At 42.3% G+C, this 15,131-nt stretch overlaps 1 protein-coding gene across 3 annotated transcripts in view; it reads left to right on the forward strand.

Annotated features, from left to right (window-relative positions):
* The window catches only part of FYB2 (FYN binding protein 2), a 123,272-nt gene that overhangs the window by 19,060 nt on the left and 89,081 nt on the right, over positions 1 to 15,131 (forward strand). For all 3 annotated transcript variants that reach the window (XM_046661062.1, XM_046661065.1, XM_046661063.1), the window contains exon 2: positions 13,966 to 14,707. In XM_046661062.1, coding sequence (XP_046517018.1) covers positions 13,966 to 14,707 — 742 coding nt within the window. The remainder of the gene's footprint in view (positions 1 to 13,965; positions 14,708 to 15,131) is intronic.

Below are 15,131 nucleotides of genomic sequence, written 5' to 3' on the forward strand. Positions count from 1 at the left end.
TAGGAACAAGTCTATGATGCCTTACCCACAGTTCCAAAATCCAGTAAGCTCTGAAAATCACTCATTTTTCATATCTTTTTTGGTATCAAAAGCCTACCTGAACTGACATGAGACATTTTGGGGTCTTTATTGATCCTACATTAGATGAACGCTGATGTTTTACTACAGAAATTGCACCACATCTGACCCAGCATGCTGCCTCAAACCACACTAGGGTTTATATATATGGAATTTGTAACATATTATCTTTCTAAAATTGGAAAATTTCTAAATTCCAACGTACATCTGGCCTAAGGGTTTTGTAAAGGAAGTCGAGACCTAAATTATTGTTGCTTTGCAGAGGCTGAAATTAAATCTTAGAGAACCCAAGCAATTTTCCAAAGGAAGGAGGAAGAAGTGGAGCCCAAGCTATTGTGGAGGGGAGGTGTAGATGGAAGAGATTTTGCGGTAGTAGGACTAACACACAAGTTTTCATGTCAGATGCTGGAGAGATGATTACTTGTGTTGGTGTCAAAGTACTATTTGAATTCTTGGATGAAAGTTCTAGGGGCTCTGTGACTAGTGATGGATGGGCAGAAAGGCCCTCAAGAAGCAGGTGGAGATGAGAAAGCGGCAAAGTGATATGATACTCAATTCACCGAAAGGCTTTCTGCACCAAAGTATCTTCTCTCGCATGTTATCCTTCAAAAGCAACTGAAATTTCTTATTACTTCTTTGAGTGAAAACTTTGAAGGACCTAAATGAAAATGGCTTCTGGGGAGAATAATGGCTTTCTTCCTCCAGCTCACTTGCTCTATGCTTTGATCTGCTCACCTGAAATACAGTGGGCCTGTCTCCGTGCCTCTGCCTCTGCTGTTCCTTTAGCCTAAAACGTCTGCATAGTCCCTGCTCTCTCCAGAGAGAACCCTCTTATCCTGCAATCTTACCTCCCTTTGGACGGATTCCCTGAATAGGCCAAGCCAAACTAATTCTTCACTTCACTGTGTTTTCATCGATATTATGCATAAAGCATGGTTGGGTAATGATTTACATAACTGCCTTCACTGAAGAGGGATCAGATGTTTTGAATTGCTCTGCTTAGCTAGCCTAGCATCAGCTGAAGAGACAGTGATGGAAAGACATGGTTTGTGCACTGGAAAAAGGTTGCGTTTAGTGGGAGAGCCCGAGCAGTAAACAGTTGTGGTGAGTGAGGTGTGATCAGCACTGAGACAGAACTGAGCGGAGGAGGCACTTGGCCCAGAACTGGGGGAGGCCAGGACATTCTGGAAATAGTCCCCTGAAAGAGACTTACGTGAGCAGGGAGATCTAAATGAAACTTAAGTGGCATACATGTCTAGTGTGTCACTGTCCTGCTCACAGCCCGTAGAGGCTTCCAATGCCTACTGAATAAAATCCTAATTCCCTAACTTGGATTCCAAGTTTCTGCATGCTCACACTCTGATAGAAAATTCCAGCTCTTACACCCTGCAAGGTGGGAGCACCCTGCTCGCTCTGGGTACTGATAAAGAATCAGAGGACACTGTAACGAGGGTCAGAATTCTAGGCGCATTTTATGCTTTTATCTGGGCACAAGTAACTATGAAGTGGGAGGGTAGCAAGAGAGTTGATATGTTCCAGAGGGATTAGAGTGATTGTCTATGGGATCTAATCTGGGGACGTGGAGAAATGAAGACAACAGGTGATAGTGGATGGGGAAGAGATATTGAGGCCCAGGGATTAATTTAACAGGGCCAAAGAATTTCTGGAGTTGGGGTACCAGACAGGCATGTGGGTGAGATAGGAGGTGGTGATTCAAGAGTAGGATACTTGGAATTGATATGTGGTAATGGCAAAGTCTAAGGTGTAACCATGGAAATTAGTGGCCGCAGTAGGGCAGAAGGCGAGATCATCAGAAAGGAGCCCAGGGTGTTGGAAGGATTATCCACATGGATCCTGACTTTGCTTATTGTCATAGGAGCAGTAGTGGAGGGAGAGGAGTAAGAAGCTGCTAAAATCTTCAATAATGAAAGGGAGTGACCAGGAATATGGCAGGTGCCTTCCACCGGGAGCAGTGGGTTTAGTTTGGTGTACTATTACTAGGAGTTGGTATTTCTGAGGAAGAAGAAATGATTTGGAAGCAGCAGTGAGGAGCTAAAAGGACACTTTACTCACTTCCTGGCCAGGAGTAGAGGAGAGTGGAAGAAAGAAGCCACACTTGGGAGAGCGTCGAGGAAGCTGCCTTCAGGGGAGACACCAGTCTGAGTTAGAGCAAAGAGGCGGAGGGCGTGTTCTTAGAAGAGAGGAGGACATGAGGGATTTTGCTGACCGCTCATGATTTCCAGATTGCTCACTGGAAGGGTGAGAAATGGGATTCAACTGGGGATGCTATAGAGGTCTGTGGGAGGTAAGGCCCTGTATTTACTGGCTAGCTTGGCTTTCTGATGATGGCTGAGGTAAACAGGGATATAAGGCATGACAGCCTGTTGTTTTAGGGGAAGATGAGTCATTGGCTAATTTTGCCCACTATTAAGAATTTGGGGCCCTGGCAGCTTTCATGGTGACCCAGAGGATGTCGTGGTGAGGGAGGCATGGCAGTCTTATTAGGATCAAGCAGGACTCTGGGCTGCTTTTAAAATCAGCAGTGGGCAGTGTCATGCTGGTGGAGGAGGTGCTTTGCCAGTAGCCTGGGGAGCTCTGGATACCTCCTTTTTAGCATGCAGCATGTGGAGTTGCGACTAGAGGAGGGGTAGTCTTACCAAGAGCACTGGCAGGGGCCCGATACTTAGCAGGCTTTGTACACACTTAACTGAGAGCTTACGATAGCCCGTGTGGCGGGCCTTATTAACCCCATTTTACAGATGCAGGGAGGTTTAGCAGCTTGCTGAAGGTCACACATCTAGCAGAGCTGGGATTCTTGCCCATACCTGACCTGAAGGATGAAAAGCACTGATTCCACTTGATGGGTAATGGGGAGAGGGTGTGCAATTCTTGGTTCTTACACCTTTAAGATGGAAGCTTTTAACCTTGCTGTCCTGTGTCTGTTCGGAGGGCAGGTGGGAGGATTTCAAACAGCACTGCTCTGCTCTGCTGTGCCTACCCCTTCTTTGGGGGTTTTGGAATTAATCACCGGTACCAGAAGCACAGACTGTTTGCCATTATTCTAGCTCTTGTGGTAGTGGAGGTTGAATCAAAGCCATTTTATTCATGAAGGATGACTCAGCTGCTATTTTTAATTGACTTCTGTTTCTTTCCATCTTAGGCAGGCTTTGACAGCTATTACTGCCTCTCTTCCGGGCTCCATTTCTTGGCCTCTGCTGCCTTCTCTGTGCTTTAGATTTTGAGTTGTCGTTTTCCTTAAGGCCCTTGCATTTGCTTACCAGGAGAAGAATGTTCAGTGTGTAGCGAACCGCTGCCACTGGCGTTGCGTTGTTTCTCCCTGGTGGAAGGCGATATTCAGCAACTTGCAGAAATTCAGAGATGAGTTAATTTTTCTTTTTAAATCAAGAAATATGCTTCAAAACGGTGTCTTCTCCTTTCGGGACTTCTGTATATTTTTGTGATGACTTTCACTCCCTGAGTCACTACTAATTTATTGGGCCACTGTAGTCTGTGTTCACTGCAGTTTGCAGCGTGGTGTGGTATATGCCACCGTAGATGCAAGCCCAGGGAGCGGTGACGCAGGGGCGGGTTACCGAGCAGCCTGCACGGCACTAAGCTGCGGAGGGTGGAGCAGCCCTCTCTACCATCTGTTATAAACCAGAAGTCAGGACATGTGATGTGACACAGAATTTATTCTCCTTTGTAGATCTATTTTGAAAGGGTATGACGCTAAATTGCATTTTATCTGGTTCTGCACTTTCTTATCACCTTTTAAATTACATGGAATCAGAACTTCCTTGAAAATCCAAAGTACATGGTCATAATGTAATGTAGTTACGTCCTTAACTAGTGCCTGCACACGGTCATGTCATATAAGGCATATATATGTCAAACAGGCATATAATACCTATTTTGTTATCATTATTATTCCTTAGATTCCTGTAAAATAAATATTGAATGACAGACGTCTATTTGATGGAGTCTTTTCCCCCCTAGTTTGGCTAAATATATTCATGTAAATATGATAATACCGCATTTAGAGAATGGGAGTCCGACTTGTGACTGTCTCCCGCTGCTCTCCTGTTCTCTCTGAACTGGCAATGTCTTTGTTTCTCGGGGCTGGTCGCTTCCCCCTTGCTTAATTTCCACATCAAAGCGCTAAACCTCTTCTGTTTAGAGGACACCGCTGTCTTTTATGGTAGGTTGTTCCCACAATACCTCTGGAATCATTTTGGCCCTTGCTTCTCAGATGAAGTGTTCGAGGCCTGCTCCGTCCAGACAGGAAGTGCAAGGCTATCTTCCATGGCTATTTTCAGAGTCGTCTTCTGATGTTATAGAAATTAGACAATTTGTTTCTGTGTGCATTATATGCTGTCCTTAGGAAAAAAATTAAACTTCTGTAGTTACAGCTCATGAATTATGTGAACCTGCTAATTTTCCTAAATGTTCATTCACTGGTTTATTCATTCACCAAACATTTTGTGCACCCCAGGACTAGTACCAACATAAATGAGATGCTTTCCTTGTCTTGAAAGATGCTGAAAGACTTGCAAGTCAAGGACTCATTCATTCACTAGATTTTTACTGAGCATCTACCATGGGCCAAATGTGCTTCTGGGCCCTGGCATTACAGCAGTGAACAACTACTGACACAGCGCCTGTGCTCAAGGAATGCACACTCTGGTGGAGGGAGAGAGACAGTCTGTTGGGCACTGATAGGTGCCACGAAGAAATGCAAACCAGGATGTATTGGTGAGAGTTTTTTGTCGTAGACCAAATCTGTTGCCAGTTTGAGCACAAAGGGATTTAAAATAGGTTATGTTGGGAATTTCCAGAAGGGCTGAGGATGAGCTTGTGTGCTCATCCTTAAGGGAAATGTCCAACATCCACACAGGATTGTTGCACTGGAAACCCATTGATGCTACTGCCTACTTGATGGCATGGGAGCACCCCGCTCTGCTCCCCAGAGGCTCCCCTCCCCGCCGAGTGGCTATACCCTCATGTGCTCATGTCCCACCTCCCATGCATACCTCAGCTTGGCAGAATTCTAGTTGAAAGAGTGCCTGGAAATACAGTTCTGAGGTTTTTAGGATCTGTGTTGGGGGGGGTTCACTGGAAAGAAAAAGTAATTAAACCTTTGGTTGACCCTGAATCTCCTTCTAATCTCTCCCCTCCCTTGCCTTTGTCATGCCAGCTTTTTAAGAGAAAAGCCACAGTCATGTTTTCACTCCCTCACCTCCGTTACTCTGGAGCCCACTGCAATTTTGCGTCTGCCAAGATGTTCTTTTGCAATGTCCATGAAATGGTTTCCATCTTGACGGATTTCACCAGATGCTTTTCTGTCTTCATCTTACAGAACCTCCTGCTGCATTTCCCACTGCTGGGCGCTCCTTCCTCATTAATCCTGCCCACCCCTTCTCTTTCTCTCCTATCCTCATACCTCTCTTTCCTCTCAGACTCTTCTTGGCCTCTGCTATTGTCCTGTGGCTCCGGTCTCACCACACATTCTCCTAAGTGATCCCACGCAGTCCCATGACCTCCATAACCACCTGTAATAATAAGAGCTAAAATTTAATGAGTACTTATTATGTCTTTTTTTTGCAGGGAAAGATTTTCCCTGAGCTAACATCTGTTGCCAGTCTTCCTCTTTTACTTTTTCCCTCCCCAAAGCCTCAGTGGATGGTTGTATATCCCAGTTGTAAGTGCTTCTACGTGAGCTGCCACAGCATGGCAACTGACAGATGGGTGGTGTGGTTCTGCGACCAGGAAACAAACCTGGGCCACCAAAGTGGTGAGAGTGCTGAACTTTAACCACTAGGCCATCAGGACTGGCTCACTTATTATGTCTTATAAGTGCTGGATGTGTACTTATTAATTTAATCCCCATAACAGCTATATTAGTTTCCTAGTGCCGCTTTAGCAAATTACCACAAATTTAGTAGCTTAAAACAGCGCAAAGTTATTATCTTATAGCTCTGCGGGTCAGATGTCTAAACTCAAGGTGTTTGCTAACGGTGCTCCTTCTGGACGCCCTAGGAAAGAATCCACTTCCTTGCCTTTTTCAGCTTCTGGAAGCTGCCTGCCTTCCTCGGTTTGTGAACCCTCCCTCCATCTTTAAGGCCAGCTTATAGCATCTTTGACCCCCACCTCCCTCACCTCTACTTCCGTTGTCACATCTCCTTCTCTGACTCTCCTGCTTCCCTCTTACAAGCACTCTTGTGATTACATGGACCAATTCAGATAATCCAGGATAATCTTCCTAGCTGAAGGTCCTTAACTTACTCACATCTGCAAAGTCCTTTTGCCATGCAAGGTACCATACTCACAGGTTTCAGGGATTGGGATGTGGACATCTTTGAGGGGCCACTGTTCTACCTGCCACAAAAACCCTATGAAGCGAATGCAATTATTATCCCAGATAAGGCAATAAATAGAGAGAGGTTAAGTAATTTGCTCAGGATCAAAAAGTTAATAAATGACAGAGCTGGAATTTGAATTTAGTTTGACTTCAGGGTCAATACTCTTAAGCTCTGTGTTACCCAATAAACTAATAACTCCAAATCTAAATTTCTAACCCCAAAAGACTCACATACGTAACTACCTGTTAGATGGCTTCCCTAACAAGGCAGCCCCTCACATCCCAAACTGGGCTCGTCATCTTTCCCCAATCCTTTATCTCTAGTCCTTAGTCTAAGATTCAGGTGCCAACAGCCATGCTCTGACCCACCTTAGAAGCCCAGGTCTCCTCCCGGGGCCCTCTCTCCCCTTTCCTTCAGATCCAGTCAATCTCCAGGTCCAGTCCGTACCACTCTCTGTGTACTTCTCTTATCTGTCCCCTTCTTTCCATTCCTACCAACATTGTCCAAGTCCAGCCTCTCATCGTTTTTACTTGACCATTGCAATAGCCTCCAAAAATGTATTATAAAATATTTATAAATATAGAGACAATTATTAAAATATGTATAAAATATAATTCTAACCATGTCGTAGCCCTGTTTGAAAGAAGTCAGTAGTTCCCCATCCACCTGAGGATTAAGCCCAACTATGTTAAGGAGACCGGACCTCTGCTTTCTTCTCCAGCCTCATGTACTGAACATCAGGGCTCGGGTAGTATGGAATTGCTTACTCTTCCTGTGTGTGTCATGCTGTTTCCCATGCCAGGCCTTCTTCTTCCATGTTCTCTCTGTGTGAATTGCCTTTCCCACTGTTCCTTGCTTGGCTGCCTGTTTTAGCCAAGGAGCCGTCTCTGGGAAGCCTTCTTTGTGCCCCCATTGGCACCATGACCTCTTCACTATATTCTCATAAAAGACTTTGTCCCTGGTATCAAATCACTTTCTGTATTACGTTGAAATGATCAATTTGTGTCTTCTTCCCTCATTCCACAAACTCTAAAAGGTCAGGGACTATTTTATTTTAATTGACGTATAATCAGCATATAACATTACATTCGTTTCAGGTGTATGGTATAATGAATGATAATTGTTTACATTGTGAAATGATCACTAAAGTAAGTCTAATAACAGCCATCACCACACATAATTGCAAAATTTTTTTCTTGTGATGAGAACTTTTAAGATTTACTTTTAGCGACTTTTAAATATACAATACAGTATTATTAACTCAAGTCACCATGCTGTACATTACATCCCCATGACTCATTTATTTTATAACTGGAAGTTTGTACCCTTTGACCCCTTCATCCATTTTCCCACTCCCTATCCCCTGCCTCTGGCAACCACCAGTCTATTCTCTATAGCTATGAGCTTGGTGGGGTATTTTTGTTTTGTTTTTTAGGTATAACATGTAAATAAAATCATAACAGTATTTGTCTTTCTTTGACTTATTTCACTTAGCATAATGTCCTCAAGGTCCATCCATGTTCTCATAAATGGCAAGATTTCATTCTTTCTTATGGCTGAACAATATTCCATTGAATATATACCACACTTTCCTTATCCATTCATCTTCTGATGGACATTTAGGTTGTTTCCATGTCTTGGCTATTGTAAATAATGCTGCAATGAACATGAGGATACATACATCTTTTTGAGTTTTCATTTTCTTTGGATAAATACCCAGAAGTAGAATTGCTGGATCATATGAAGTTCTATTTTTAATTTTTTGGAACTTCTATACTGTTTTCCATAGTGGTTGTACCAGTTTACATTCCTCCAACAGTCCACAAGGGTTTCCTTTTCTCCACACCCTTGCCAATATTTGTTGTTTCTTGTCTTTTTGATAATAGCCATTCTAACAGGATGTGAGTGATATCTCTTTGTGGTTTGATTTGCATTTCCCTGTTGATTAGTGATGTTGAGCACCTTTTCCTATTGTTGACCATCTGTATATCTTCTTTAGAAAAATGGCTGTTCAGATCTTCTGCCCATTTTTTAATCAGACTCTGTTTTTTTGCTATTGAGTTGTATGAGTTCTTTATATATTTTGGATATTAACCTCTAGTCCAATATATGATTTGTAAATATTTTCACCCATTCAGTGGATTTCCTTTTTATGTTGTTGATGGTTTCCTTTGCTGTGCAAAGCTTTTTAGTTTGATGTGGGCCCACTTGTTTGTTTTCGCTCTTGTTGCCTGTGCTTTTGGAGTCGGATCCAAAAAATCATTGCCAAGATCAGTGTCAAAGAGCTCACCACTTACGTTTTCTTCTGAGAGTTTTATGGTTTCAGGTCTTATACTCAAGTCTTTAATCCATTTGGAATTTATTTTTGTGTATGGTGTAAGATAGTGGTCCAGTCTCATTCTTTTGCAGGTGGCTGCCCAGTTTTCCCAGCACCATGTCTTGAAGAGACTGTCCTTTCCCCTGTTGTATACTCTTGGTTCCTTTGTCATAAATTAATTGACCATATATACATTGGTTTATTTCTGGACTCTCTATTCTGTTCCATTGATCTATGTTTAATTCCCATACCGTTTATGCCAATACCATATGCCAAAACCATACTATTTTGATTACTATAGCTTTGTAATGTAGTGTAAAATCAGGAACACGATGACTCCAGCTTTGTTCTTTCTCAAGATTGCTGTGGCTATTCAAGATCTTTTGTGGTTCCACACAATTTTTAGGATTGTTTGTTCTATTTCTGTGAAAAATGCCATTGGAATTTTGATAGGAATTGCATTGAACCTGTAGATTGCTTTGGGTAGTATGGACATTTTAACATTAATTCTTCTGATCCATGAGCGCAAAATATCTTTCCATTTATTTGTGTCTTTTTTAATTTCTTTCCTTAACGTTTTATGTTTTTCAGTGTATAGGTCTTTCACCTCCTTGGTTAAATTTACTCCTGGGTATTTTATTCTTTTTAATGCAATTGTAAATGAGATTTTCTTAATTTCCCTTTATGATAATTTGTTATCAGTGTATAAAAATGTGACAGATTTTTGTATATTGATCTTGTATCCTGCAACTTTACTGAATTCATCTATTATTTCTAACAGTTTTTGGTGGAGTCTTTAGTGTTTTCTGTACATGATATCATGTCATCGGCAAATAGCAACAATTTTACTTCTTCCTTTCCAATTTGGATGCCATTTCTTTCTTTCTATCTTTCTTTCTTTTTTTTTTTTTTTTGCTTAATTTCTCTGGTTAGAACTTCCAGTACTATGTTAATAAAAGTGGCGAGAGTGGGCATCCTTGTCTTGTTCCTGATCTTAGAGGAAAAGCTTTTAGCATTTCACCACTGAGTGCGATGTTAGCTGTGGGCTTGCCATATATAGCCTTTGTTATATTGAGGTATAGTCCCTATATACCCACTTTGTTGAGAGTTTTTATCATAAATGGATGTTTGATTTTGTGGGATGCCTTTTCTGCATCTATTGAGATACTCATACAATTTTTATTCTTCATTTGGTTAATGTGGTGTATCACATTGACTGATTTGTGGTTGTTGAGCCATCCTTGCATCCCTGGAATAAATCCCATTGACCATGGTGTATGAATCTTTTAATGTATTGTTGAATTTAGTTTGCTAATGTTTTGTCGAGAATTTTTGCGTGTATGTTCCTCAGGGATATTGGCCTGTAATTTTCTTTGCTTGTAGCATCCTTGTCTGGTTTTAGTATCAGGGTTCAGGGAATGTCTTATTCATCTTTGTAACCCTAACGCCTACACTTTGTCAGAAACCACTGAAAATTTTCAGGTGACACATGTTGAATTTTGAAGAAGGAATTTACTAGTTAAGGAATTGGAAGAAAGATGGGCATTCCAGACAGAGGGAAAAACGCATTCAAATGTACAGAGACATGAAAGAGCAAAATAAGTTTTGGAAAATGTAAGTCATTCCGTGAGGCCAAAAGGAAGAAAGCATGTCATGGAGGGGCCCAATATGATGTCAGAAAATTAACAGAGTTGAGATTAGGAAGGGCTTTATGTGCTAAGCAAAAGAGTGTAAGCTGTATTTGAGAGCTTTGAGAAGCCAAAGTGGAAGATTTTAAACTGGGACGCACATGATCAGATTTGTATTTTCAATCAGATTTGTCAGATTTGTCTAACAGCTGGGTAAATGGTGAATTAGAGGGGCCCAGAGTAAAAGCTGCGAGACCGTGAAGAAGTCATTTTAAACAATAATTGAGGAGGACTCGAAGGCTGTGGCAATAGCATGAAGAGGGGACGGGCTCATGGGCTTCTTAAGACAAGATCAGCAGGATGTGGTGACTGACTAGCTTTGTGCCCAGAAAATGGAGCATGGTTTTAACTGGAATACCCCTTTGGCCACCACACAACCCATCCTCACTCAACTTGCCTCATGTCCTCAACCCTGAACACCCCCCCCCCCATCAAAGGGGTGATAAATAGTAAACAGCAGAATACATCACATCTATTTCCCATAGCAAGGAAAATAAAATCCAGATTTTAGTGCTGGAGGGGACCTTGGCCAGACCAACCCCTAATTTAATAAATTATTGAACCCAGAAAAGAGGAATGGCTTTCATACAGTACCTCTGAAAATCAGTGGTAGGCACCTGGTCACTCTTTATCAAATCACCTATTTAATTTCCCACATAGCACTTGTCTTTATATTTTCGCATGTATTTGCTTATTTGCTGTCTCTTCCTGACATTAGAATGTAATATTTAAGTGCAGAGCCCTTTACTGTCTAAAACAGTGTTTTTTCCCATGTGGTAAATATTTAACAAACATTTGTCCAAAGAGGAGTGAGTCAGATTTAATCAGGTTTGCTTCCTCCTGAACCAGTGAGCTTAACACAGAACCTTGGTTTGGAAGTTATCAATCCATAATTCTATTTCTGTTAGGGTTTTTCCTAATCATTCCTCCAGAGACTAAAATCTACCAAGCAATAACATTCTAGTTTAGGCAGCTTCAGATAGTGAAGAGCTAAAAGTAATCATCATTATAGTTCTTTAAAAATGTTAACCACTGATCACCTCACACCTATTAGGATGGCTACAATTGAAAAAACAAAATAATAAGTATTGCATGGATGTGGAAAAATTGGAACCCATGTGCCAATGAGGAAGGTAAAATGGTGTAGCTACTTGGAAAACAGTATGGCGGTTCCTCAAAAAATTAAAAATAGAATTACCATACGATCCAGCAATTGCACTTCTGGGTATATACCCAAAAGAATGGAAAGCAGGGTCTCAAAAAAAATTTGCGCACTCATGTTCATAACAGCATTATTCACAATAGCTAAAAGGTAGAAGCAACCCAAGTGCCCTTCAATGAGTGAATGGATAAACAAAATGTGGTCTATACATACAGTGAATATTATTCAGCTGTAAAAAAGGAAGGAAATGTTGTAATATGCTATGACATGGATGAACTTTAAGAACGATATGCTAAGTGAAACAAGCCAGTCATAAAAAGACAAGTACATATGATTTCACTCATATGAGGCACCTGGAGTAGTCAAGTTCCTAGAGACAGAAAGTAGAACGGTGGTTCCCAGAGGCTGGGGGAAGGGGAATGGGGAGTTGTTGTTTAATGACTATAGAGGCCAGTTTTGCAAGGTGAAAAGAGTTCTGGATATTCACAACAATGTGAATGCACTTAACACTACTGTACATTTAAAGACGGTTAAGGTGGTAAATTTTAAGTTGTGTGTATTTTACCGCAATTTAAAAAATATTAACCACTGAGGTATGCACATCTGCTATGTCATTTGATCCTTACAATAAGGCTGAACTGTTAATCAAACAGTCCCATTTTATAGTGAGGAAAATAAGACTCAGAGAAAGGAAGTGGATTGTCCAAGGCACATAACTAGAAAGTGGCGAGGCTGAGCCTCATACTCAGATCTGGTTCCATGCCCAGTGCTGGCTTCTTCCACATCAGGGGAGAGAAAGTGTAGTGGAATTAACTTGACTGCTGGTTGAAATATAGGAAACCAACCCTTGGCAATTTGTGAAGAAAGCTATAAATGTGTGTCTGGTATGTGTCTGGTATGTGTGTGTGTGTGTGTGTGTGTGTGTGTGTGTGTGTGAGAGAGAGAGAGAGAGAGAGAGACAGAGAGAGAGCTCCCAGACACCTGCTTCATGCTTCTTGTTAGTTTCCCTCCCTTCCTAAATCTCAGAGGGCAGGTGTGAGTCAACTGTAAACACAGTGAGGAAAGGTCACCCAACATTTCCTCAGCTGGCAAAGCAGAAGGCACTGGCACGGAGGTTGTATGCATGAAATTGAGACCTTTAAGATAATCAGGAGAAGATGGTGGCTCTTACTTTTGGAAATGGCTCCATTAGATGTCCTCCCACCCTCAACCTCCACACCCTCCTACCTGTTGTGAAGACAAAAGATGACCAAATGCACTATATCAAAACAAATCAGATCTCGTGAGAGAAGCGGGTGAGCAGTGGGAAGAGCAGTGAGCAGGAGTCAAGCCTAACAGTGCCTACGTAAGCCACCAACTCACTGTATGATCCTGGGCACGTTCCTTCCTCTGCCCCAAGGGTTAGGCTGCTATTACTCCCACTCTTTTCATATACTGAATTTGAGCTGAATTTAGAAGGAAGAACACAATCTCCCAAGGGCAGTGAAAAATACAAGAGGGTCATCTGGCCTCTTAGAAATAGCTTTTATCTATCATGGGCTTACTATGTGTCACGCGCTGTGACGGATGCTTCGCATGGAGTAGCCCTAATCCTCTACCACTTGGGAACTTATTTTTCTGAGGAGACTGCACTGGTAATGCCAAGTTTCCCAAAGTGTTTGCCTAGATGAGAAAGAGCAGAGTCAGAATTTGAAAACAGACCTGTCTGGTTCCAAAGTTTGCTTTTTTCCACACCATGGCCAACTTATAAAGTACTATGGAAGCCCCAAGGAGACAGGGCAGAAGTTAGCGCTACCTGTGAACCCCAGGAAAGATCGATGGAGAAGGTGGGTGGTGAAGTTGCAAGAAAGAAGTTGACAAGTAGATGAGAGACACATCTTGAGAAGCGAGAACACATCAGCAAAGTCAGGGTGGTGAAAAGTACAAATTTTCTATGAAAACTGCAAATGATCGTGTTTGGTTTAAGGGTAGCTGAGCTGAGCATTGGCTGGAGGTCATAATCCCACCACATCACAAAGAAGCTTGAATGCCACACTAAGGGCTTTAGAATTTATTTGTGTAGGCAGCAGGGAGCTATCAAAAGTTTGCATCAAGGGATTTATCAGCAATTGTTAATACTATCTCCTTTATGAGTGTTCTTTATATGTTATGAAAAAATTAAATACATCTGAAGGGTTTCAAAGAGAACAATTGTTTTCACTCCATCTCGCATGGACAATAGCATTACTTGCTCATGGTCATTAGCTAGGGGATGACCTGACATCGGCACTTAGAGCACCTTAGCATCCACAGCGAAGTCAGCTAATCACGCTGCTTTTTCCCTAGAATAATGAGACATTTCTTTTTTCTTTTATGCTTTAGGAAAGGTTAAGAAACTTCAAGGAACTTCAAGCCAAATTTCAGAAGCTTGATGCGTCGGCTCTTCCAGGAGTTATTAAATTCCCAGCAGGTGTTTCTCAAAAGGGTGACATTGGAAGCACACAGCCCACAAGGATTTTGGCCAATGGGAAACCCCTCTCATCCAACCACAATCAGTCCCCACCATATTGTCCCAGTGGTGAACCCCAGCCTTTTAAACCCCAGAAAATGAAGTTGGCCCAGAGGAGTGAGATTCAGAAATGTTCTGATTCCCCAGGACCTCCAGGAAGCTCTGCTAGTTCTGCAGTAAATTCACAGAAGGCATCTCTGCTGTTAGATGTGAATCAGTCAAATGCTGAGATAACCAATGAGAAAGTAATGGTGACCAGTAGCTTCAGAGACAAGCTCTGGAACTGGGAGAAGGTTTCATCTCAGAAAAATGACGTGTCATCAGCCTTTCTTCTTGCCAATTGTGGAAGTAGGGCCATCCATCTGGAAAAGCAGGAAAGCATGGGGGTTGCTCCAGAGGAGCCCAGGAAAAAGCTGGAAACCAAAGGTGCCCAGACCCTTCCTTCCCAGAGGCACTTGATGGCCCAAAGAAAATCACGTGCTGCCTCTGAAGATCCTACTTTTCTACTTTCTCAACATGACAAGAAGAGCCTAGAAAACCCCAGTCCTGAGAGAAGCCCAGCAGAGAGCTCCTGCCAGCCTGTCTATGATAGTGAGCTCATCAGCCAGGCCCCAGGTAAGAAATCTAATCCCCATGGGCCTAGGGGGAGAGGTCACTGTGTTTGCCTAATTTAGAACTGGCTGACTTGGGATGCTCACATATGTGACCTGGGCAATGTCTGCTCCAAACTCCAGCACAGATACTCTAGGCCCATCTGCTAAATTGTAATTTCAGGTTTGGGTAAAGGGATTAATCTCCTGGAATTATATTGAGAGACAGTTTGGGCAAACTTGGATTTGAGTCCTAGCTCTGCTTCTTACAAGATGCATGAACTTGGGCAATCTGCTTAACTTCGTAGAGCCTGGTCTGCTCTCCTATAAATCAGATCCATTGCCAATCTTCCTCGTCTTGGTAAACAGACAACCAGCCTCCTGTCTGCTCAGGCCAAAACTTAGGAGTCATGCTCTATTCCTCTCTCCCCCTCTTTCTTTGCATCCAA

Source organism: Equus quagga, chromosome 5, assembly GCF_021613505.1.
Source record: "Equus quagga isolate Etosha38 chromosome 5, UCLA_HA_Equagga_1.0, whole genome shotgun sequence".
In the NCBI taxonomy this organism is placed as follows: Eukaryota; Metazoa; Chordata; class Mammalia; order Perissodactyla; family Equidae; genus Equus; species Equus quagga.